This window comes from Semicossyphus pulcher, unplaced genomic scaffold (genome assembly GCF_022749685.1).
Source record: "Semicossyphus pulcher isolate SPU_LCO1_2020_fin unplaced genomic scaffold, fSemPul1.0.p SCAF_28, whole genome shotgun sequence".
NCBI lineage: Eukaryota > Metazoa > Chordata > Actinopteri > Labriformes > Labridae > Semicossyphus > Semicossyphus pulcher.
In genome coordinates this window covers 3575326-3598734 of record NW_027211702.1, presented here as the reverse complement: position 1 = coordinate 3598734, position 23409 = coordinate 3575326, and the positions used below count along the sequence as shown (strand labels likewise).

General features: G+C 41.7%; 1 protein-coding gene across 2 annotated transcripts in view; it reads left to right on the top strand.

Moving 5' to 3' along the window:
• stxbp1a (syntaxin binding protein 1a) overlaps positions 1-23409 on the top strand; it is a 33022-nt gene that overhangs the window by 6611 nt on the left and 3002 nt on the right. The window contains exons 2-18 of one of the 2 annotated variants that reach the window (XM_069677357.1): positions 8068-8117; positions 9381-9462; positions 9560-9636; positions 10083-10161; positions 10810-10913; positions 12668-12816; positions 14235-14319; positions 14467-14597; positions 14683-14790; positions 14902-15028; positions 15116-15196; positions 15349-15487; positions 16055-16164; positions 16449-16550; positions 16918-17003; positions 18350-18504; positions 20260-20417. In XM_069677357.1, the coding sequence (XP_069533458.1) occupies positions 8068-8117; positions 9381-9462; positions 9560-9636; positions 10083-10161; positions 10810-10913; positions 12668-12816; positions 14235-14319; positions 14467-14597; positions 14683-14790; positions 14902-15028; positions 15116-15196; positions 15349-15487; positions 16055-16164; positions 16449-16550; positions 16918-17003; positions 18350-18504; positions 20260-20369 (1775 nt within the window). In that variant the 3' untranslated portion in view covers positions 20370-20417. The remainder of the gene's footprint in view (positions 1-8067; positions 8118-9380; positions 9463-9559; positions 9637-10082; positions 10162-10809; positions 10914-12667; positions 12817-14234; positions 14320-14466; positions 14598-14682; positions 14791-14901; positions 15029-15115; positions 15197-15348; positions 15488-16054; positions 16165-16448; positions 16551-16917; positions 17004-18349; positions 18505-20259; positions 20418-23409) is intronic. The other variant, XM_069677359.1, reaches the window with a different exon arrangement.

Here is a 23409-nt window from a genome sequence, read left to right as displayed (position 1 = left end):
GCATTCAGTTCCCCTGACAATCACAGTGATTTAAAGCTGGAGAGGACCACTGGCCTCTACGCACACCTTCTTCACCTACATTATTGGATCAGCACGAACAACAGAGGAATAAAAAATGTGTCTGCGCCGACTCTTTTGCCATCAGACATCCTTAAACACACCTCCTAAGAGCCTCTCATGCTCTTTGACCTGAAAGCATGCAGTCCCCACAAGTATAGCTGTTTGCCCAAAGTTACATTTGATTGGATTAAGTCATGTTTGACCCCTACAGTGCAGAATAAGAAAAATTATTTAACATATTTTCATATATTTTTCAGATATAAACATCCATCCATTATCTATACCGCTTCTCCTTTTCAGGGTCACAGGGGCACTGGAGCCTATCCCAGCTGTCATTTGGTGAGAGGCGGGGTTACACCCTGGAAAGGTCGCCAGTCAATCACAGGGCTGACACATAGAAACAGACAACCTTTCACGCTGACACTCACACCTACAGGCAAGTTAGAGTACCCATGAACCTAATGAACATGTCTTTGGACTGTGCGAGGAAGCAGGAGAGCACGGGGTGAACATTCACACGCCACACAGAAAGGCCCCCTACGTCTGATAACGCTAACCACTGCACCACTGTGCAGCCCAGATATAAACAGATAACAGAAAATGAATGCTGGCAAACAGGATCTGAATTGACCTCACTGTGTCTTTAAACTTAATCTCCTTATTTTGTTACTTTATGAGTTAAACTATCACTGAAACAACGGGCCTCTGGTCTTGCTGCTCTGAAAATAAGTGACATAAACATGTTGAAAACACAAAACGTCTTCTCTTCTGAAAAGATCGGCTTTAAGAAATCACATCTACAAAAATAATTCTAACTGGGGGCGTCAGGTAGGAGTTAAGCAACACCAGGTTTTGCAAAAATGTCATCGATTAGTCAACTGGTATTATTACTGTCATTACATAAGAAAAAGGAGTTACGTGCAGAGTTTTTAAGAATATTAATTTTGAGAAATACTTCTTCGGGGCATTTCTTATGTGGAGCACATGCCGTGTTATGAATTAGCTGTGGGATAAATGAATAACCACATACGGAAGAAAGACGAATAGGTACAAGCATCGACAAATGAGCTGCTGTAAATCCTGACACAAATTAAACCGGCTATGACTAACAGGCCATTCAATGGTATAAGTTCTCAAATAGTCTGTAAAATACTTTCACATTCAGGTGATGCATAAACAACCCTTCAGACAATACACAGCCTGGAGCGTCAGTGCTTCTAAAAAACACATGTTCCTGTGCTGCATTGGCCACTTTAGTTGAATAAGGGCCCTTATTAATCTGTGCTGTCAGCTCCATGTGTGTCACAAGTGCATTGCAGGGTAATTGTACAAAATGTCTAGTTTCCTGTTACGCCTTATTTGTGTCTCAAGCGGTAATAATTTAGTGTCTTGAGACAATTAATGCATGTAAATATTATTAATATAGTTCCTTTTGCATTGATATTTATTGATGCTTGCTCACCATTGATTCTGACATTGCACAGCCCACCACCACCAAAGGGATTAGCCATCAGTGGACATTTATGTGAACGGCATAGTCTACGTAAAACAAACACACTGGACAGAGATCATTAATTTACAGTACTGATACAGTATATAGACCTGCAACCAGAGCTTCTCTGTGCTCACGTCTCATGACTCTGTCGTCTCTCTGCTCCCTCCTCTACATCATCTCCTGTCAACCCTCAGTGAAGGTCATGGGAAAAGGTCCTCACATCATCCCCTGTTTTAGCAGGATGTCATGCACCTTCTCGGCCTGCATGACCTCTGACCTTGATGGATTTATATTTAAGGCCAGTGAGGCTTTAATGTCATCATCCTCTACATTTTCTTAACAGCTAACTCATGCTGGTTGGGGCTGGTTATGGTGTTGTGTAACTGCAGGCTCGTCTTACCAGGCTGCAGACAAATAGCAGGCTATGAAGGCAGACTGGGTCTGAAATTCAAGATCGGGCTTTTATGTCTGATTTCTTATTAGTTTGATTTTAAATCAGCTCCAGATACACTGAAGTGGACTGTGGTGAAATGCCGCAGTTGCCTCCATTTTGTTTCCTAGGCCTATAGTATTTTCTCTAATGCGATAATAGCATCTGCTCATGCATTATCAGTTAGATATGTCATATCTTTTTCCACTTACTATGATAGAGGCCTGCTTCATGGCTTATTTGAGTGTTTTCATGAAGATGAGACCCCACAAAGGAAGCTCAGAGCTCCTTTCAGACAAACAAAGTAAAAGGCTTCTTTAAACAGATGAGTGTTGAAGGCTGTCGTTGTATTTCAGTGCAAGTCCTGCTGAAATGTCCGCCTGTCTCTTTAAGATCAGCCGCGTCAAATTCTCTCGAGAGGGATGCTGCTGCGAAGCTGAGATCCAGAGAAAAAATGGGTCATGTACTCATAGGTGAAGGTCCCTGAAGGGGGCATAACCACGAGGCAAAGGGAGAAACTGTCAGCTCCTCGCTGCTGCATCATGTGTCGAGTCAGTGAACCCATCAGATATATCATGTTGTACATCACACTGCTTGTTATTGTGGATAATAATGAGTGTGGTCAGTCAGAGAGAAAATTCATCTTTACTTTATAAGCTGTGCATCTATTTTTTAAATTTGATTTTGATGTTTTGTGTGTACATGTTTGTGATTCATTTGCATGAAGTGGAAACAAAATGTTATACCTTCAGGCTGTCTCGTCTTTCCTCCTCTCTGCCATGAGGATGTGTATCCTGTTAAACTGGATGTGAGAGTGATTATGAGGCGTCTGAGCATGTGTGTGTGTGTGTGTGTGTGTGTGTGTGTGGGTGGGTGTGTGTTTACCACGCTGCCTGTTTGGTTGACACAGCTGTTGCACAGTGTTTTCTCAGGTCCCTTCCCTTCTGTCTGACTGGTGGGTTCCTGTATTGTTCCTACCTCTATCAGAAGGTCAGAGAGGAAAAATCAACAGCGCTGTCTCTTCCTTAATTGTCAGATATGACAGAGAAGCGTCTACTCTGCTATTATCATCATAGTTTCTGTGCTAACAGAAAATGGTCAACACAGAAGATGAAAGGGATGAGTGAGCGAAACATAATGTCATTATATTTTCTTCATTGCCCTAAAAACCGCAGCAGCGGACAAGCAGCCCCGCCTAGTCCCCGAACAAAGTATCCAGAGCCGTATAGCCTGAGAGTTGCATCAGTGGAGGTCCAATATGCTCCATGATCCGCCATTGCGATGTCGCAACTCTTTCTCTCTACGGCTGTGAAAGTCAATCAGTCAGTCAGCCAAAAAAGGTTTGTATTTGAAAATCTGCAAGTGAAAAATAAAAACAAGACCTCGAAAATCGAACCACATGTGAAAGTGAAAAATAAAAATAAATATTTTATTGAAAAGAATTCCAGAAATTAATTAAATCGAAAGATGTCTAAGTTCAAGTTAAAAATTTAACTCAGTTACAAATTTCATATTGTCATTCGCTTCTTTAATTTTCAAATTAACAAAACTTTTGGCCCAGATCAAGCTCCAGAAGTAAAAAGTCAAGTTTTTTAGCAGGTGAGGTCCGTCTGCCTAATCAGGTAGATGAAATAAAAACACAGTGTGTTCAATCATGACTGTGTAAGGGCTTTCAAAGTGTTCACATTTTTGGCTGACCGCCAGGGTCAGCCCTACACATGGGTCTGTATGTGACTGACTGAGTGACGGTACATTCAGAGCCGCAGAGACAGAGAGAGTCGTGACGTCGCAATGGTGGATCATGGAACATATTGGACCTCCACTGACGCGACTCTCTTTCTATACGGCTCTGGATACTTTGTTACGGGAGTAGGTGGGGCTGCTCTTCTGCTGCTTGTCCGCTGTCCTCACATACGCAATAATACATAAGCACCTGCTTTCAAACACGTTGTCATCGGCCTCATAAAGACAGTCCTTGTAACATATTGCCCACAAAAGCGCACACTGACCTGATGGGGTCAGCCACATACAAGGTTTTGAGCTAGTCTTGTTTAAATAGAATGTACTTTATAGCAGCATTCATGTTTTTGTAGCCACTTGGGGAAGAGAAACCTTATAAAAACACATTAACATAAAATTATTGTAAGCAAACTTTTACATATTTTAAACGTATTTTAGAGAAATATGGGTTTAACATTGCAAGTGACGTCTTTTGTTCATTTGATTCGTTTGCATAAAATATTGTAAAATGCAGATTTAACTTAACTTTAACTCGACAGCACACATTTTTTAATACATAATAATGACAAAAGTTGAATTCTGAGCTATATGCCTTTATTATCTAACATGTATCGCAAAAGTTTTTTTTTCTTTACTTCAACTTTAGTGGTGGATTAAATACAGTGTTTAGATTGAAAGTAGTCCTTCAAAAGCTATTTTATTTATTGTTTAAACAACATTAATGTATAAAAGATTTAGAGAAGAGAAATACTGCATCTTGAAAAAAATTGCTATGTTCATACTAATATGTCAGTTCAGTGCCTGGAGCTGCTTTTATCAGCAAACCCTTATCAGACAAATGCTGCAGCACAGATTTAGAGGAAACACATCAGCTGCTGCAGAGAAAGAGGGGAAACAAATGACGGATATCCCCACTGCTTCTTTGTTTCTAGCAGTGTCTCATCCTGTGGCCTGAAGCTGCTGCTGGATGAAAAACAAGTGGACTTTTTAAGATTAAAGTGAACCACGTTTTAATTTTATAATATAAACTTTGGACATTAAGCACAGATTTGGCACAGTTTGTGTTGTTTGTGTTAGCTCTGCTGTTTTGCTGAAACAGCAGTTTGCAGAACAGGACGCAGAAGGTGGAAATAGTCTGAAGCTGAGTCGGGGAATCTCTCTGTCATTTAGTGAGAATAACATTGAGACTATTCCAAGTTCATCCGTCCCACAGGAGGTCAGACACAGTTCCTCTGACTCACAGGAGGTGCAGGTTGGAGTCTCAGTGTTTCAGGATTCACTGGGTCAAATTACAGGCATATAGTTCATAATGTCTCTAGGCTGCTTTTAAAGGGCCAGGCTGTAGTTTTTGGAAAACATACATTTGACCTTTATTCACACACATAGGTGAAGGTACGCATTATTTATTGAGATTTATCCTTCTCTTCATCTTATCTAAACAAACTCGCTTCTTTCTTTCTTTTAGATCATCAGTTTTTAAAATCTGAGACTTTGGGCCCATCCCATACACAACATAAAAAACATTTATGTAAATCTTTTTTTTTTCACTAATCATTTTTCTTCATTTTAGAGTGATTCTGTCTGCCAGACAATCGTGCTCTGACTTTGTCACTGTAAGCATGATTGTAAGTTTGATTGTTAATAAGCTGTAGCCCTATTTTTAAGCTAACACCTTTAAGTCATCGAGTAAGTCATCAGTTTCTCTTTGCACTGTATACCCTCGAATGTACAGACAACTATCATTTAAAGGTATAATAAGGAGGATTTTTCCTTGCATTTTGTCAACAACACATTCAAACTGGGCTAAAGTCTATTAGTCTATATATTATACCTTTAATTACTTTGATGCTTAAAGAAAGGTATCATCAGATTTTCACGCATCTTATGGAGTTACAAGAAATTCACCTTTCTACATCAAGGGCTGTACGGTGGTGCAGTGGTTAGTGCTGTTGCACAGCTAGAAGGTCCCTGGTTTGAACCCCAGTTTGGACGTAGGGGGCCTTTCTGTGTGGAGTTTGCTTGTTCATCCAGTGCATGCGTGTGTTCCCTCCAGATACTCTGGCTTCCTCCCACAGTCCAAAGACATGCTCATTAGGTTCATTGGTGACTCTAAAATTGCCCTTAGGTGTGAGTGTGAGCGTGAAAGCTTGTCTGTCTCTATGTGTCAGCCCTGGGATTGACTGCCAACCTGTCCAGGATGTACTGAACAGGGTAAGCGGTATAGATAATGGGTGGATGAATGGGTGTACGTCAAACGAAAAAGGGGGATGACAGATTTGAACATAGATTGTATATAAAAGTGGATGTCGCCGTCCAGACGTCACCCATTGGTTTGTTTAAAGTCTGGAGTTTAGCATTTAGGCCATTGCCATCTTGTTTTTTTAAAACCATATTTAGACGAAGGGTAGACACACACATTGCCACTCCCCTTTTTGCGGAAAGGCTAGTTGCCTCCTGCTGGCCTTTTGAAAGACTGCAGGTTTAACTTTTCAAACCAACATATCCATCTTTCTTTAATCCTGGCTCTATTATGTCCTTCCTTCCATTCATCCAATCTATATCTCCTACTAATGGCCTAACTCTCAAAAGACCCTATCAGCAGCTGGCTTCTTCATCACCTGTAATAATTAACCATTAGATGAGTTGCAGGCAGAAAACAAAGATGTTAACTGACATGAAAACATCCCTGATCTCTATTTGATGTGTGTTCAGTATTTTTTTCTACAAGTCCTTTTTAATCTGTGGTAATCCATCAGTATCTGTGTGGACGCTGGTTTTAGCCGGGGCAGAGGGGCTTAGCGGTTTACATTCACAGCGATCCAGCATGATTTTAAACAGTAATTCACCCTAAATGGATTTGTCCTAATACAGCTGGCAGATGGATGGCACAGTGATCAGGCTAATATCAGTACTGTGGAGTAAACATGACCATCGTGGGTTGAAATCACTCTGGATAGGATTATTGTTCCTCTGTGGATCTTTGAGATCGCAGACACACTAAGCAGAGTCACATCCCAGCTCTCTCTGTGTTTCTATTCACCACTGGTGTACATCTGTGATCATTAACCTTGTTGGAGGCTGTATTCACCCTTCACATGTTGCTGTCCTCCGGTGTTGGAATTGCATTATGGGAATTTCAAATGTAGACCTATTGCAGTAGGGAAGGATCATGTCTGTTGATTCTACTGTGGTTTCTATGTATATTTGTTTTTGCTCATTATATTAACAGGTAAACATTAACACATGCAGCATGTATGACTGTGCTTTTTTTTTTTTACTTTACTTAATAGAATAACATTTTGGTATTTTCTGGTGAGCATAGACCACACTCGAGAAGCTGAAGTTGAAGAAGCTTGAATTATCAGTGCAAGCTGTTGGGTCACAAATGTTTGCCTCCATTGTCAACATTGGTTCTTTGTTCTTCTGTCTCAGCAACCTGCATGAAATGTTAGGCTGAGCGATGGAAAGATGGATGGATGAAAAGACTGAAACAGTTGAGCCTTTTGATTCTCAGTAGAGACTGCATTGACATTTTGAAAAGTGCAATAAGATATTTAAAATTGTAATCTTGAAGATCTCAGTTTCTTTGGCGGCAACTATGGCAATAAACGGTAATTGGGGGAGCACACGTCCCAGATATCCAGACAGTGTTGCGTGTGTTACGTCCACAGTTGGCTCCAGTTGTAACTCTTGATTTTCTTCGCTGACGGTCGCTTTCCTTTCAGTTTGCCTTCATCTGTATGTCGAATTTTTCTTTGGATTTTCACTTATTTTTGAAGTTGTATCTGTAGTCATCGATCTTTTCTTTGTTTGTTCAGCCATAGTAGATTACTGTTTACTCGCAACACTTGCAGAGAGCGGAAAAGCAGCCGCTTAGCTCCGTCTACCCTCTCTGGGAGACCAACCACTGCTGGGTGATTTTTTTCTACGAAAGTTGCATCTGACACCCAGTTTGTAACACTTATGCAAAGGCTTTCATCAGTGGGCCATAGGCTCAATAACCTTTGTGTTACCTCATTCAGCGATTAACAATGACTCAACAGACATTTATTTAAATTAAAATTTTCGAGATTATTACTTTAACTGAAAATGTCCGAAAGACAAGAAAAATTCCAGGACAGAGGCATATGTGAACCCTACTGACACACATATAGATACAAGCAAACACACACATTCAGCCTGTAATGGTTATCTATGCCCCTATTTTTTTATGTGAATATCCGTGTGTGTGTGTGTGTGTGTGTGTGTGTGTGTGTGTGTGTTAAGCAAATGCATTAAATCATCTTTGTCAATCAAACAACTATGCATCAGATCCCTGACTATTATTTGTTGTCTTTTACAGAGATTATGAATGATGTGATCAAGAAGGTGAAGAAGAAGGGAGAATGGAAGGTAAGAAGTTTGCAGAATCCCTGAAAAAGCTATTTCTGTGTGTAACAGAAAGGGGGGTGCCAATGTTGAGGTCCAGATTCTTGTTTTTCTCGTCTCTTTTTACAGTTAAGTCTTTGCCATTCACTCCATTTAAAACAATTATTTGATGAAATTCTGGGAAACCAAGTCTGCCAAGCCATTCATTATTTGGAACCTCTTTTATGTCTTGGCTTATTCAGCATTTTCCTCCCTGTCCAGTATTTGAATGATGATAACTTTAAGAGCTGAAACAGTCGGTTGATGATTCAGTCAGTCACAAAAACAGTCACAGCAGCAATTTTTTATTAATAGATTCATTATTTAGATAAGGGGTGTCAAACTCATATTAGGTAGTGGGCCGGATTTGTTCCGATGAGACCTCAAAGGGGCCGGACTATTTTTTGCCAACATCATGATGTCTTAACACATAGATATATCGGCTACTACAGTTTTATTATTTGAAATCATTCAATAAGAGCCAACAGATACTTTTAACAATCAGTGAGCATTTCATGTTGTTGCATAAACAACAAAAAATGTAACGCAACATGCGATCCTTGCAACATATTAACAAAGATTAATTTCAAATGTGAATGTCTTTGTCATTCACCAATGATACATTTGAAAGAATAGGTTAATAATAATAGCACATAATAATACTGTACAACAGGGAAGTGTAACAATAAGTGGCATAGTAAACTTTTTCCTATTTACACTACTCTAAACAACAATACATTTAGTGTTTAAATCTCATTGTGATTCATTAATTATTAATTTCAAATATTGCTGGTTAAGGCTATAAAACAGCCACCTGTTGTCCAGAAAGTCCGACCTGATATCGGAGTTTAAACCAGCTGCCCTGGGATCAGTGCATGTGGAATCCAGTGTGTAGTGATGAGAGAGAGAGAGAGAGGTAGGAAGAGATTTTGCCAATCAAGTGAAGACAGTTAATCGACTTTTAAACTATATAGATATATAGATATATATTTTTTTTTTTCTTCCCCTTCCCCAAAATGTCTAGCGGGCCTGATGGGCCCTCCTGGCGGGCCGCGTCTGGCCTGCGGGCCGTATCTTTGACACCCCTGATTTAGATCAATCGAGCACTAGTTCCAACTTCACAATTTTGCTGTGTCATTACATGCTGGGATGTATAGTTTTATTTCATGGTAAGCTTTATTGTTAGCAACATGTCATGTGAGTAATAAACTGTGTGTGTATAGTCACCGTCTGACTTCCTGTTGCCAGGCGCTGATCGTGGACCAGCTGAGCATGAGGATGTTGTCGTCCTGCTGCAAGATGACAGACATCATGACAGAGGGCATCACCAGTAAGAGACCATCGTCCCAGTAACACACACTGTTTGATTGTTTGTCTGTGTGTGTGCTCCTGTATGACTGTGTTCATGTCTGTTTCTTCTTCTGTAGTTGTGGAGGACATCAACAAGCGACGAGAGCCTCTTCCCAGCCTGGAGGCCATTTTCCTGATTACACCCACAGAGAAGGTATCCTTGCTTTCTCTCTCTTTCATCCATGTGTATGGTCAGTATAGTCAGAGGTGTGTCTTTGGCAGTAGGTCTGTGTTTGTAGGAGAGGGAACAGAGACGTCACTGTGAGTCCAAACACATGGCTGCAAAACACACAAACACTCTCTACGTTTCCATTGTCTCTCTCTCTCTCTCTCTTTCTCTCTCTCTCTCTATGGTGTGGTTTGCACATTAATAAAAGTATATTATAATGAGAGAAAAAAAACAATCAAACTAATCATTGGAAAATAAACGTGGACACAGTGCACATGATAAGATGGGATTAAGTTTTGCAATGTAATGTACAAACAATAGAAAAGAAGAGATACAAAGAATTTTGAAAGAAGTCAGAAAAGTTTTGTGTGTTTTCAGTTCCCTTTTGCTGCTTCCATACACACTTTACAATCTGAATTCTCTCTCCTCAGTCCGTCCACACCCTCATCGGAGACTTCAAAGACCCTCATTCAGCTAAATACAAGGCAGCCCATGTGTTCTTCACTGACTGTGAGTACATGAAGACTTGCTGCAGCATCACCGTTTGCAATATAAACTGCAGAAGCAAAACAGAATGCAGAAATGAATTCACTATCATCAATTTTCAGTTTTGTATATCTTTGTTTTTTTTTTGGATATAACTATATTCTTATTATAAATTCTTTACTGATCATTGTGTTATCTTTACATATATGGGAAAAAATATGTTTTTCTCTGGTTCTACTATTTATCAGTAATCTCTACAATCTCTATAGGCAGTGACGTGGATCTTAGGGCTGGCAAGTGTTCTGGTTTCCGTTTGTAGAACGCTTGTAGTCTGAGTAATATTGACCAATCATGTTTCAGCAGGCTGCAACGTATGCAGGAAAAACAGTCTGTGTGGAGAGCAAAAGCAGGAGGAACGTAATCCGCCGTAATGACATCCCGGCTCCCATTATTAATCTCTATAAACAGACATCTGCAGCAAGTTCAGCTAACATATAATATATAATAACCCAGGCTGCCAAATAGGTTATAAGATGAATAGATAGGAAGTGTTGGAATTCAAAGAAATATGTCACAAACAACAGATTAAACTTCTACTTGAAGCCTATTTCTCAGATAATGTGATGCAAAAAAAAAGCAACTATTTTTTTTTTCTCAATTTCTCCTCGTCAGCCTGCCCTGATCCTCTGTTCAATGAGCTGGTGAAGAGCCGCGCTTCCAAAACCATCAAGACTCTGACGGAGATCAACATCGCCTTCTTGCCCTACGAGTCGCAGGTAAATGTCCAGCCGTGCTGAATGAACAGTCTTGGGCAGTGATGGCTACTCTGATGCTGCGTGAGAATCCTTGAAAGTGTGGGTTGTGCATGTGTTCTCATCTTTCCTGTGATTTCTAGAACAGAACCTCTGATACAAATGGCCTTTCATTGTAAATCTAAAAATTATGCAAATGCATATTTCTTTCTTTGTGAAACCTAGACAGAATTTTACACATCTGAGCTCTGGATTGTTCTCTCTTTCTTCCCATTATCCACCCTTATTTTCTCCTCCTAGCAGGCAATACATGAAAGCTGGTTTACTTTAATTGTCTCAAGTGACTGAGTGAAAACCAGAGAGAGAAACAGAAAGATTCAGAGATAGAGAGCTCGAGCAAAGAGCAGAGAGAGATCGATTAAGACAGGTAGGAGGAGAGCGATGCTGTAAAGGACACAGACTGGAATAGTAACATGGAGGTTATTGGTTGTTCGAGTCAAGGAAGATGAAGAGAGGCGAGAGAGGAACACAAATATGCACTCAGGTGGCCACAATGCTGCTGACTCACCAGTCTCTCTGTTTACTGCCAGACTGTTCCAGAAAGGACTCATATTTTTGTCACATTGCCTCTCCTCCTCTCAACTGCTTCTCCACCCTTGCTATCTTTCCAAATTCCTTCCTACATCGTGTTTTTCCTCCTGCCTTCCTCCCTCTGTCTGTTTTCTACCGCCATTCTTCCAGCCCTGCCTTTGCACGTCGCTTTCACTGCCTCTGCCCTCCATCAAGCTTTTTATTTTTTGCTTTGATTTATATTTATTCTTTCCCTTCCTCCAAGCATATTTGCCTAATTTTCCCTCCCTCCCCCCATCCCCCTTTTTCTCTGTCCACCTCCCACATCTCTCCCTCTGTCCATTCTTGTCTCTCTCACTATCTGAAGATGCTGCCTGGCCCACAATGCTTTGCTCCTCTCCTGTCCACTATGATTAATTCAGACTCAGTGGTTTAGTGCTCCAGGCAAACTGCTGCCTCATAGCCCCGCCCACATGCTGATGCTCTCACCGCATTGGTTGATTCAGGATCCATACAGCAGGCGGTGGCCAATGGTAGGCTAACATAGGGACCCTTCTGCAGAGCAGGGAAGTGGTCATGTGACTGTGGACAGATGGGTTGGGAGGAGGGAGTGGTAGGGAATGATGCAGGAGAGGAGAGAGGGAAAGGAGAAGAGAGAGAGGAAATAAGGATAAACGAGTAGAGGAGACATTACGGGGCAGGGGAGGAAAGAGGGCAGAAGGAAGATTAGAGGAAATAAACAAATGAGAGAGGTGGATGAAGGAAGGTGAGGAGAGTTTCCAAGAGGAGGTGAGATGACAGAGAGAGAAGAAGGTGGATGAAACAAGAGAGGAAAATGGAAAGAGGAGAGGAAAGGAGAGATGAGATTAAGAGAGGAGGTGAGAGAAAGGAGAGAAGAATAAAGACATGAGAGAGGGGGGAAAATTATTAAATTAGAGGAGAGATAAGGGGAAGGGAGCAAATGGCAGTGGAAAGAGAAAAGGAGAGAGGAACCAGGAAGTGAGAGAGGAGAGGAGACAGACAAAGGTGAAGAGGTTAAAAGACAGTTGAAACAAGTCTCGACTGCAAATGTTTAAAACAAAAACCTTGCGCACTACATTTATAAAACGGCATTGCGAGCTGGGAAAGGTCAAATCAACATAAGTAGGAAGGCAATAAACAAACCGTTATACGTGTGTGTCTGCGTGTGTGTGTGTGTGTGTGTGCAGGTATACTCTCTGGACAATGCAGATGCCTTCCACAGTTTCTACAGCCCCCATAAGACCCAGCTGAAGAACCCCGTGATGGAGAGGCTGGCTGAGCAGATTGCCACGCTCTGCGCCACCCTGAAGGAGTACCCTGCTGTCAGATACCGAGGGTGAGCAGCAGGGGGCGCTGCTCAGGGGCAGCTGTGGGTAGAGGCTGGTTTCCAAAAGAGAAGACATTTGAAAGATTATTCTTTTGGGCCTTTATTTATAGGACAGCTGAAGAGAGACAGGAAATATGGGGAGAAGAGAGTGGGGGATGAGTTGCAGCAAAGGGCTGAGGGTGGGAGTTAAAGCCGCGGCTAGCCTCTGCATATGGGTCTCCGCTCTACCCACTGAGCTAAAGCAGCACCCAGAGAAGGCATTTCAGAAGTCAACAAAATACAGTCGTTTATTTGGACAGATTAGGTGCTAATCATAAGTGTTCATGAAACAACTAAGGGTTACATTTTGAAATTCAGTGAAATATTACTTTGAAAAATCCCACAACTGTCTCTCTGTTATCTAAGCCATCCACGTATGTTCTCTTCTAATGTCGTCCTTCCAACTTTTAAGATTTCTATCTCCGCTCTCATGTAAAGTCTACATTTTCTGTTCTTATAGCTCGTTTTAAGGAGTTTAATGTTTCAGACAGCTAACATTTAAATTGTGTGGTCAAGGGAAATGCACTTCATTAAAGGCTGTTAAGAATTATAACAATTAAGTATCCCCTCCTGTCATGTTTAAAAACTCAAACAAATACCTGCTTGGAATCATTTTTTTGTCTGATTAGATTTTTTCCACAGAAGAGTGCAGTTACCAAATAAAAAATGTATTGTAACAGCAAAACTACCCACAAGCTAGGGCTGAACAATTAATTAACATTTTATTGAAATCGCAATATGGCCTACTGCAATTTTGAAATCGCAGGAGGCACAAAGGTGAAATGTGTGTCAAAATAGCATTTTAATGAAATATTGTGCTGCATATGTTACTGCCTACACATCATACACAGACGTAAGTATCCAAAATCTTTGTTTGGTACAGATCCCAGCAAAAATCACACCATAATCCATTTAATATATTTTTCAACGAAAATGAGAAAAATTATTTAAAAATTATCGTTCTCTTTAAAATCGCAAATCATAGAGAAATTGAAATTTAAGTCAAAACAATCACAATTAGATAATTTTTCAGAAAGGTTCAGCCCTATCACAAGCTATGAGTACGATATATGAAAATGGGCTTCTGTAGTACAAAAGGCTGCTGCACAGATTTGTGTCCGTGGAGGAAACCAGTGATTCTGCAGGACAAAAAGCGTCATAGCATCACTAAATGTTCTTTTTAAAAAGTCATCAAATATAATTCATGCAGGACTTATTCAACTAATTTTTCTCTGTTAACTGCAGCACTTCTTAGTCTTAACTTCTTGCTTAAATTTGTGTCCCCTTTTCCTTTTCACATTTACCTGACTTCCTGTCTTTCTGTGTAAACCTCCATATGCTTTCAATTTTCTGCACATCTGACATCCATCCATCTCTCATTCTGTCAGTGAGTACAAGGACAACGCCACCCTGGCCCAGCTGGTTCAGGACAAACTGGACGCCTACAAAGCTGATGACCCGACTATGGGAGAGGTGAGATAAGAAGAAAATATTTTTTTTCCTGCTATTATCCTGTGTTATAATTTGATTCCTTTTTAACTGTTGTCTGAAATTCTTGATCTTAGCTGTAAAGTTGAACAAGTTCCTTCTTCAAAGCTGGTATTTACTCTCTCTCTGTAGGGTCCAGATAAGGCTCGTTCACAGCTGATCATCTTGGACAGGGCTTTTGACCCCGTCTCTCCTGTCCTGCATGAGCTCACCTTTCAGGCCATGGGCTACGACCTGCTGCCCATCGAGAACGACGTCTACAAGTATGGAAAACACACATGCCAAACACAGAAAAATGATCCCTTAAATTAGCATCAGTCATTTAGGAAGTGTGTCTCTTTCCTGCAGGTATGAGACCAGTGGCATCGGAGACTCTCGGGAGAAAGAGGTTCTGCTGCACGAGGACGATGACCTGTGGGTGAGCCTGAGACACAAACACATAGCTGAGGTGTCCCAGTGAGTATTTTTCAGCATACTTAATATATCCTTTAACTCACGCTTAAATTACTTTATGAAGCGATACGGTAACCTTTCCCTCATGTGTTACTTCGTCTCCTCTGTCATTAGGGAAGTGACGCGTCAGCTGAAGGACTTTTCCGCCAGCAAGAGGATGAACACCGGGGAGAAGACCACAATGAGGGATCTGTCCCAGATGCTGAAGAAGATGCCCCAGTACCAGAAGGAGCTCAGCAAGGTGTTCATTTGTGTTAATATGAGTGTGTTGTAGTTTTCCTCTGTGTGATTGGATGCATGCTGACGCTGCTTATTTTGTGTTTTTCAGTACTCCACCCATCTGCAGCTGGCTGAGGACTGTATGAAGCACTACCAGGGAACAGTGGACAAGCTGTGCCGTGTGGAACAGGTGAGACAGCATGTGAGAGTGAAAAGGAGAAAAGTCGGGGTTTACAGAGGAAAGGGGAGAGGAAAAGAAAGAGAAGGACATGACGAGTAAGATGGGAGGGCTGAAAACAGATAGGGAGAGTGAAGTCATGATACCTGAGTTGTCTGTTGCAGGATCTGGCTATGGGCACAGACGCTGAGGGCGAGAAGATCAAAGACCCCATGAGGGCCATCGTGCCCATCCTGCTGGATGCCAACGTCACCACATATGACAAGATCCGCATCATCCTGCTCTACATTTTCCTCAAGAACGGTAAGAAGGAGACCACATGCAACAGAGAGAAATCTGAAGTTTTAAACTGTGCTGTTACTTTAACATTTTGCTAAACCTAAATCTAATTAAGAAATAACTAACTAGGACTAATTCACTGCCCTCACCCAGACCTGAATAAAAACCTACAGTTTCTGTGAAACTCCCAAAAACCTCAAGAAACCTCGCCCTGTTTCTTTATTAGCCAAGACAAATCAAACACTGGCTCTAGAGAGGGTCTCTCAAGATTTTTTTGACAGTTTTCAGCAACTATAGGTTTTCTTACCTGCTTCAAAGGGGAGGGTGAGGAGAGGGGTTTTGTTGTTATTAGTGCCGGATGACAATAAATCCTACGCACTGCTCCTTTAAGTAATATACAGGAAGTATGAAGTGTACATTTTAGATTAAATATAAAGTTTTATTCTTGCTCTCAAAGTACAAAACACAAATTCAAGTTCATCCCAGAACAAGCTGAACATATTAAATGTAAACATACATTTTCAGTTAGAAGATTTCATTCGTGTGTGTGTGTGTATGTGTGTGTGTGTGTGTGTGTGTGTGTGTTTTCAGGCATTACAGAGGAGAACCTGAACAAGCTGATCCAGCACGCTCAGATCCCCCCTGAGGACAGTGAGATTATCACTAACATGGCTCACCTGGGAGTCCCCATCATCACAGACGTAAGATCCAGAGAGAGTAATCTCCCCTCTTTGTTACCTGCCTTCTTCTCTCGCTCACCTTTTTTCAGATTTTGTCTGCTGTCCATAATCTCATTCTGTGTGTTGTGACCTTTTTACTCTACTTTTAGTCTTTTTTGGAAACATATACACTGTGTCCTCTTCCTAGTTACTTGGTGTGACTGAAATCTGCCTAGAATAATATTAGGAAGTTGACTCTGGTCATAATGTTTGGTCCTTTTTACACTTTCTCCCTCTCACCTCCTCTTCTCCTCCCGCCTCATTAGTCCACCCTCCGTCGAGGAAAGAAGCTGGACAGGAAGGAGCGTGTGAGCGAGCAGACCTATCAGCTGTCCCGCTGGACACCACTGGTCAAAGACATCATGGAGGTTTGTGTGTGAAAGGACTATTTTACCTGTCTTATACATGTTTCACTTCTTTTTTTAGACAAATTGGGCTTTATTTATCCTGACCGAGCAGCCTGATTGGAGCTTTTTTTATCTGACAGGATTTATTTGTTTTTCAGCTGACATACACCGACACCAGCATGAATCAAGCATTAGTATTCCAGCCTGGCCTGTCAGCTACTATATTTAGCCTCTTATTTGTGCAAAGCCTATTCTCCAATGATGGAGCCACAAATGGTTGCTAGGAGACGTGCAACAACTGTAAAGCCCCTATTGAAGTGTGAGTGTGTGTGGCAGGACAGACAACATTGCTGACGAAGGTCTATTTTGTCTCTCTGTCCCCCTGCAGGATGCTATCGATGACAAGCTGGACACCAAGCACTACCCCTACATCTCCACCCGCTCCTCCGCCTCCTTCAGCACCACTGCAGTCAGGTAGTTTGTCAGTATATACAAATGCACACGACGTGGCATCTGTGGCAGCAGCCTTTTTTAAATCACAAAGACAAAAATGTTGGTATTGGATCAATAGTGATTTGGGAAGGGAGATGAGCCCAGCGGATCAATACTGGAACAAAAATGGAGAGCAGTGAGGTGAGGCTGATGACGGGTAGGTTTGTGAGCCGTATCCAGATCCCAGTGCACAGGAGGACAGGAGACGACACTTGGCAGAAGCTTTTACTTCTGATATATTTTCTGCATTAAAACATCAGCTAAATAGAAGTTTTCAAAGACGATACAAAGACAGTCACTGCTGAAATTTCCCCCCTTTCTGCCAAAATGTAAGCAAGCTGACCTAAATACAAGTCATCAATATTCCCAGCTCCACTTGCATGTGAATGTGTCTATGAGAAGGCGTAATGAAGTCACCTAGAGCCCCACTAATCCTAACACTCCAGTGTGTGTGGAAGCTGCTGCTGTGTATTGATTCAGCATCAAATCCTCTCCTGTTACAAACTGATCTCCCTCATTTGCCATCCCTCCCCCACAGACACACGCACAAGCACACACAGCACAGGATCATATTAGGATACATGTAGGTTAATCAAAGGAAAGCACGGTGATGCAGAAGAAGCCTCTTAATGTTGGGGTCTGATCTTTCGTATGCAAAGTGGCTTTAAATCAGCTTATTTGGTTCCCATCTTAAAGTAGATAGTAGTATCTATATTTTAATCCTAACAATAAATCAAATGACTGTTTGTTCACCCATGTGGTTTTAAGTGTCGTTCAACTCATTGTTTTGTTTCAGTGGGAGTAACTTGCTTCACTTTCACTGCATCCTCTGCTGTTGTTTGGCAGCAACAGGAAGCTGATAATTCAACTGTATGCTACCAGCCCAGCACCATACATCAGACAGACAGAGAGGCTGGCTAGCTGCTGAAAATAGTGGAGCAATTAGCTTCTAAAGAGACAGGTACAAGATATGAAAGGCCCAAAACAGAACAGAAACATGAGTGAATATTGGACTTTAATTCAATTACTTGCACTTGTCATGATGTCATGATGATAGGGACGTACCCACTGTGACTTAACCCGTTTGTTTATGGACTAAAGATTTGAAGCCAAAGTGTTTCTTTTTGGTTGGTCTCCCCCTGCTGGTCTTTGGAAAAAGTGCAGGTTAAAGACTCTCAAACTTGGAGGCTACATCCACTTATATACAGTCTATGGTTCATAAATACTACTAAAAATGTTGCTACATTAGCCAAAGCTTCTTGCTGTCATTCCACAAATGAGCCTAAAAACTAGAATACATGACCCTGTTTTCCTCTCCATCCTGGCAGTGCTCGGTACGGCCACTGGCACAAGAATAAGACACCTGGAGAGTACCGCACTGGACCACGTGTCATGGTCTTCATCATCGGAGGCGTGTCCTTCAGCGAGATGCGCTGCGCCTATGAGGTCACACAGGCCAATGGAAAGTGGGAGGCCGTCATTGGTGAGTAGTGCCACAGGAGGGGCCACAGAGCGCAAGCCAAGAGCATGTGTAGGCTTTAAGGAACTCAACACCACCTGAAAATGTTGTTTTTGCTGTTCCACAGTGGATTAACTTCTCACCATGCAATGATGCACAGGTGTACAGGGTGCTATGACGTCACCATCGGGTGCGGTTAAAGATGTTAAGGTCCCTGTTTAGTCACTCTATAACACTGAGCTGAGGTGCTTCAAAAGCCCTTTCACATTGCAATTCAGCAACAGTGCTGTACACACTGAACCAAACAACGCTGGCGTAAAGCCACCCCAGTGGGTGTTTAGCTTCTCGACATTCTGGAAGCAAAAGAGGCGTGACATGAAAACATGTAAACAAACAACACATGCTTCACATACACACACACACGGCGCTGCTTCGTCCTGACGCACTGATGCTGTTTGACCTCTGTTACACCTCTGATGCTACGTCCGATGCCCGCCAAGCGGTGGAACGACTTCTCCCCACCATTCCACCTCTGTGTGTTTTACATTAAAGATAGAGAGAGGCCTAACAGTCCCGTCTTGAACTAGCAATGTAGAAGGAGCTTAAGTTGAGCATGAGTAATAGAAAGTGTGAAAGCTGATAATAGCTGCGTCAGGGGCCACGTCCTATGACGCATAGCCAGAGGACTGTGTGAGGTTAGAGCAGCAGGTGAGGGACACAGCTTCTGAACCAGGACTGAGCTAAATGCTAATATAATAGAGGTGGTGAGAATTACAGAGGGAACTACAGGGAGGGGGGGAATGGTCAGTCAACCCTCAGGTTTAATTAACACCAATTCATGTCATTAAAAGAAAAATAGAGCTCACATTTGATGTTTTTTCTGAATCTGATGTTTTCCTCAAAGAACAGGATGAACTTTATCGACCTTTTGCCAACATGTCTTTGACATTACTGTTTTAAAATAAGTCTTTTTGATTGCTTTCTGGAATTGATCTGCCCTTTGTTTAAGCATAATCACGCATCTTGTTTATGCATATTTTTATTATCATTAACAAAAATATCCTTGACTCTGGCAATAATTATAAAGCAGATAAAAGAACAGAATTATAGTTTCAAAAAACAATGTATGATTACATGTGGTTTAATGTGTCAGGTTAACATTTATTGTGGCATTTGCTATAAACATAAAATGTCCCTTTTTAAATACAAAATGACAAATTAAAAATTTCATTTCAGGTTTTCCAAACATAAGCCCCACACAGCTTACGTATCACGCGCCCACATCATGACTCCCAATCCCACGTGACACATTAATTTCACTGGTTTTCCAGCAATCACTCCGAAGCAGTTTAACCTTAAACTCGTACGTGGAGGGTCTAGCTGCAGGTAGCCGTAACAACCTGCCTATTGTGTGCAATGTGTTATGTTAAATTAGCCCTTTATGTTATGCCCCTATGTACTGTTCATTTGCAGTCTGTGTTATAAATGGGAAAGTGTCTTGTTAGTTTCTGTTGTGCTCTGCTTCAGCTGTTGTCTTTTAAAACAACTTTTGTCTTTAAATTGCAGCTAGCCATGTCTTTTTCTGTGTCTTTGTGTGTGTGTGTGTGTGTGTGTGTGTGTGTGTGTGTGAACTGTCAGTGAATGAGTGTATCTGTGTGTGTGTGTATGTGCTGTATGTCAGGTTGCTTGTTTTTAACCCTTTTGTTTATGAAAGAGTGGGGGAGGGGGCTTGGACTGTGCTGAGAGACGAGTGGTGAAGCCGCCTCTGTTCCTCCACAGGTTCCACCCACTTGCTCACCCCCACCAAATTCTTATCGGACCTGCAGCACCCCGACTTCCGAGAGTCCACTAGGGTGTCCTTTGAGGACGCAGAAGCCTCAGCCGAGTGAGGCAGAGACAGATTGGGAGGGAGGGAGAGAGAAATCACACTGAAAAAAGTAAAGGCAGCCGCACAAAGAAGCCCTTTCTGAACCTTCACAGTACAAGGGCTTCCTCCCTGTTCCTTCTTCTTTGAACACTCAGCACTGTTTTCTGTAACTCCACCCTCCTCCTCCCCCGTGTCCCTCAGGGATGGGCATCCCCGACCTCCCCTCACTGCATGGGCCGCTCCATCAGGCTCCAGTCCTTGTATACTGAGAGTTATTTAATCAGAGAGGGAATGCTGCTTTTCATGCAGGTGTAACCTACCTGCTGTCCCTGAAGGAAGGCTGCATCCAGCTAGCTGAACTTGCAGACCACAGTCCAAACCCATAATTTATCAAGTCCGCTAAGAGGATCATGTAGACTTTCTGCAGATTTGTGGCAGATTTAACAAAGGAAACTTTAAAAAAAGGAAAGTTCATTATGTCACACAATTTTGCATTGGAACCAGACTTTGGAGCCACTGAAGATAATCATAGACAATCATGTTTATAAAAGTAGATGTAGCCACCGTAACAGCAATCATTTGTTGGTCAACCCCCCTTTCGAAACCTCAAGCTTGAAATTTTGGTTGTCACCATCTTGGCTTTTTGGAACCAGAAGTGACCAAATGTGGTCGCCATAGAAGCGACTTGTCAATCAAGTAATTGCAATAAGAAAATGCCTAAAGACCGAGAACATGAAAGTAATGAGACATTACTTGCATCATCTTAAAATTGAATTTAACCATCGTTTTTGTATAAGAAATAACTAAGAAAGGCCTGTGTTATGTAGCCTTGCAGTCTTGTGTCCTTGTAACCTTGACGTAATGATGGTGAGCATGTCACAGTGTATTCTCGCCTGTAGTGCCCTCAGGTCTTTTGGATACAGCCCAGGTTCATTCTCTGATGAAGAGCGGCCATGCCTGAGGAGGTTGTGACCCCATCCCTGCTGCCTCCTCCCATCATCTCAGCTGGGTGGATTAAATCACCCAACCAACGCCACCCAAAGGCCCTTTGAGCCTTTTGAACACTAACCTCGGATTTAATCTACCCCCGAGATCCATCTTTATCAGTTTTTAGTCGTATTCTTTTTCTAGTCAACCCCTCGCACAGACAATCATCTTGATTTTCTCACTCCTTTTTTCAGGATAGGTCCTTGAGTAGGATTTCAAAGAAGGAATCTCTCCTTTTTCCTTGTGATTCTTTTTCTGTTGACTCCCAGTCCACTGACTTGGTCCATGTTACTTTCTTTTAGACCACCAATACATGCTAACATGGCTCAGGGCTCGTCAGCAGAGGGTGCTCAATATTAGCACATTTCGTTCCTGTCTTGACAACAACTTTAGGTTGCTGACACAAAGTGCAATTTTTGGGATAGCATAGATGTAATACAGTCAGGTTATTATTGCAGAAAGATTGAGTTCAGTCGCCCAAAAAGTTGTCCTTTGTGTCAACGCCTCTTTGGTGCCTCTCTGCTGACAGAGTCTGGGAATGTAGCAATGTTCCACCTGATATGCTTTAGCAACCTAAAAAAAATAATTATGATGCCACACATGTCAAACAGCTGCCACTAATGTTACCTAGAAGAATTTCCTCTCATCCCTTACACCAGTCACAAGCAGATTTTAAGTTGAACACAAAAACTGGTTTTACCTTCAGAATAACTTTTACAGTTGTGCTTTGCTAACTGCACAATGCATTTTAAAGTTAGCCTATTTGTTTGCCTCTTATTAGCCTATTTTTTGACTATTGAAAACGGTTTAGAAATTAATAATTTGTTTGAACTCAAGGAGTGAAGAGGGACTACAGATTTCTCTTTTATACCTCGACAGAGTAGCTGGAAGGAGAAAGTGCTTTTTAAATGGCCACAAGGTGGCACTATTTCTACCAAAGTTGTTCCTCGGACATTTGCCGAACTTCCGAACAAATTTCATTGAATTTGATCATAGATCTAGAGAAATGCCGCTTACAGTTACACATATACAGTATATATGGGTCTTCTAAAACAAAACCTCCTTGACTGATTTGATAAGTAATCCCAGTTTGCATTCATATCCACGACCACCTCATTGCCCATTTCTGAAATAAATAAGCAAATCTACTTTTAAATACACATTTCCCTAAAAGCACACATTCCCACCAGAATATTGTATACCTGGGCAGCCACCTCATCTCTTACTTATCTGCTAAAGCGATATCGTTTACAAACCAACTTTTGGTTTCATGGTTTTCTCAGTAAGCAGCTCTCACCATCAGCAGTATGGCTGCTCCCCCACATACTGCTGCATTCAACACTTCCTGAGCAAAATGGCCATCACTTACTAAAACAAGTCTTTGTTTTTGTTTTCCTATTTTGGTCTAAATAGACCTGTACAGTAATCATTTTGTGGCGTTGGAGATCAACGTCACGGTGTTGTGTTTCTGGGGCAGAAAGGCCCACGAAGCTGTGTGTTTGGGGAACAGCAGAGAAGCAGGCGAAGCCAGTCCGACGTTGACCTCTGTGACCCCCACTAATCCCCCTCCTACAACCCCTGACACCTACGATTCCTGCATCACCATAGTAACCCAACTCAAGATGGGCTTGCCTCTTTCTCTTCTGTTTAACCGTGAACTTCCTCCACTTCCTGTTCTGACCCCTCATAGGATCAAGTTTAGCTTTGCTGTAGGTTAATGAGCTAAAGCAGCTAATCAAACCAAAGTGGAAGAAACATGCAGCTTTGCAACAGAAACAAACAAATGTAGATCAAATTCTGTTGATACTGTTGAACAGGTGTGAGGAGTAAATCAAATGGTTTGTTTGCCTTTTTTATGATTAATACTTGAGATGGCAGTAATCCATCTCTCCATCAGGTAAAGTAGGCCAAAATAAAATGGGCAAAAAGTTTGCTTTACTCCAGTCAAGCACCTTTCAAGTTTTACAATGTCAGAAATGTGTCTTCAGCTGTCACAACAGTTCATCCCTGTGTTACTTAGGGTAACTAAGATTCACATTCACTTTGATATTAATGAAAGACAATAGACCTTAGTC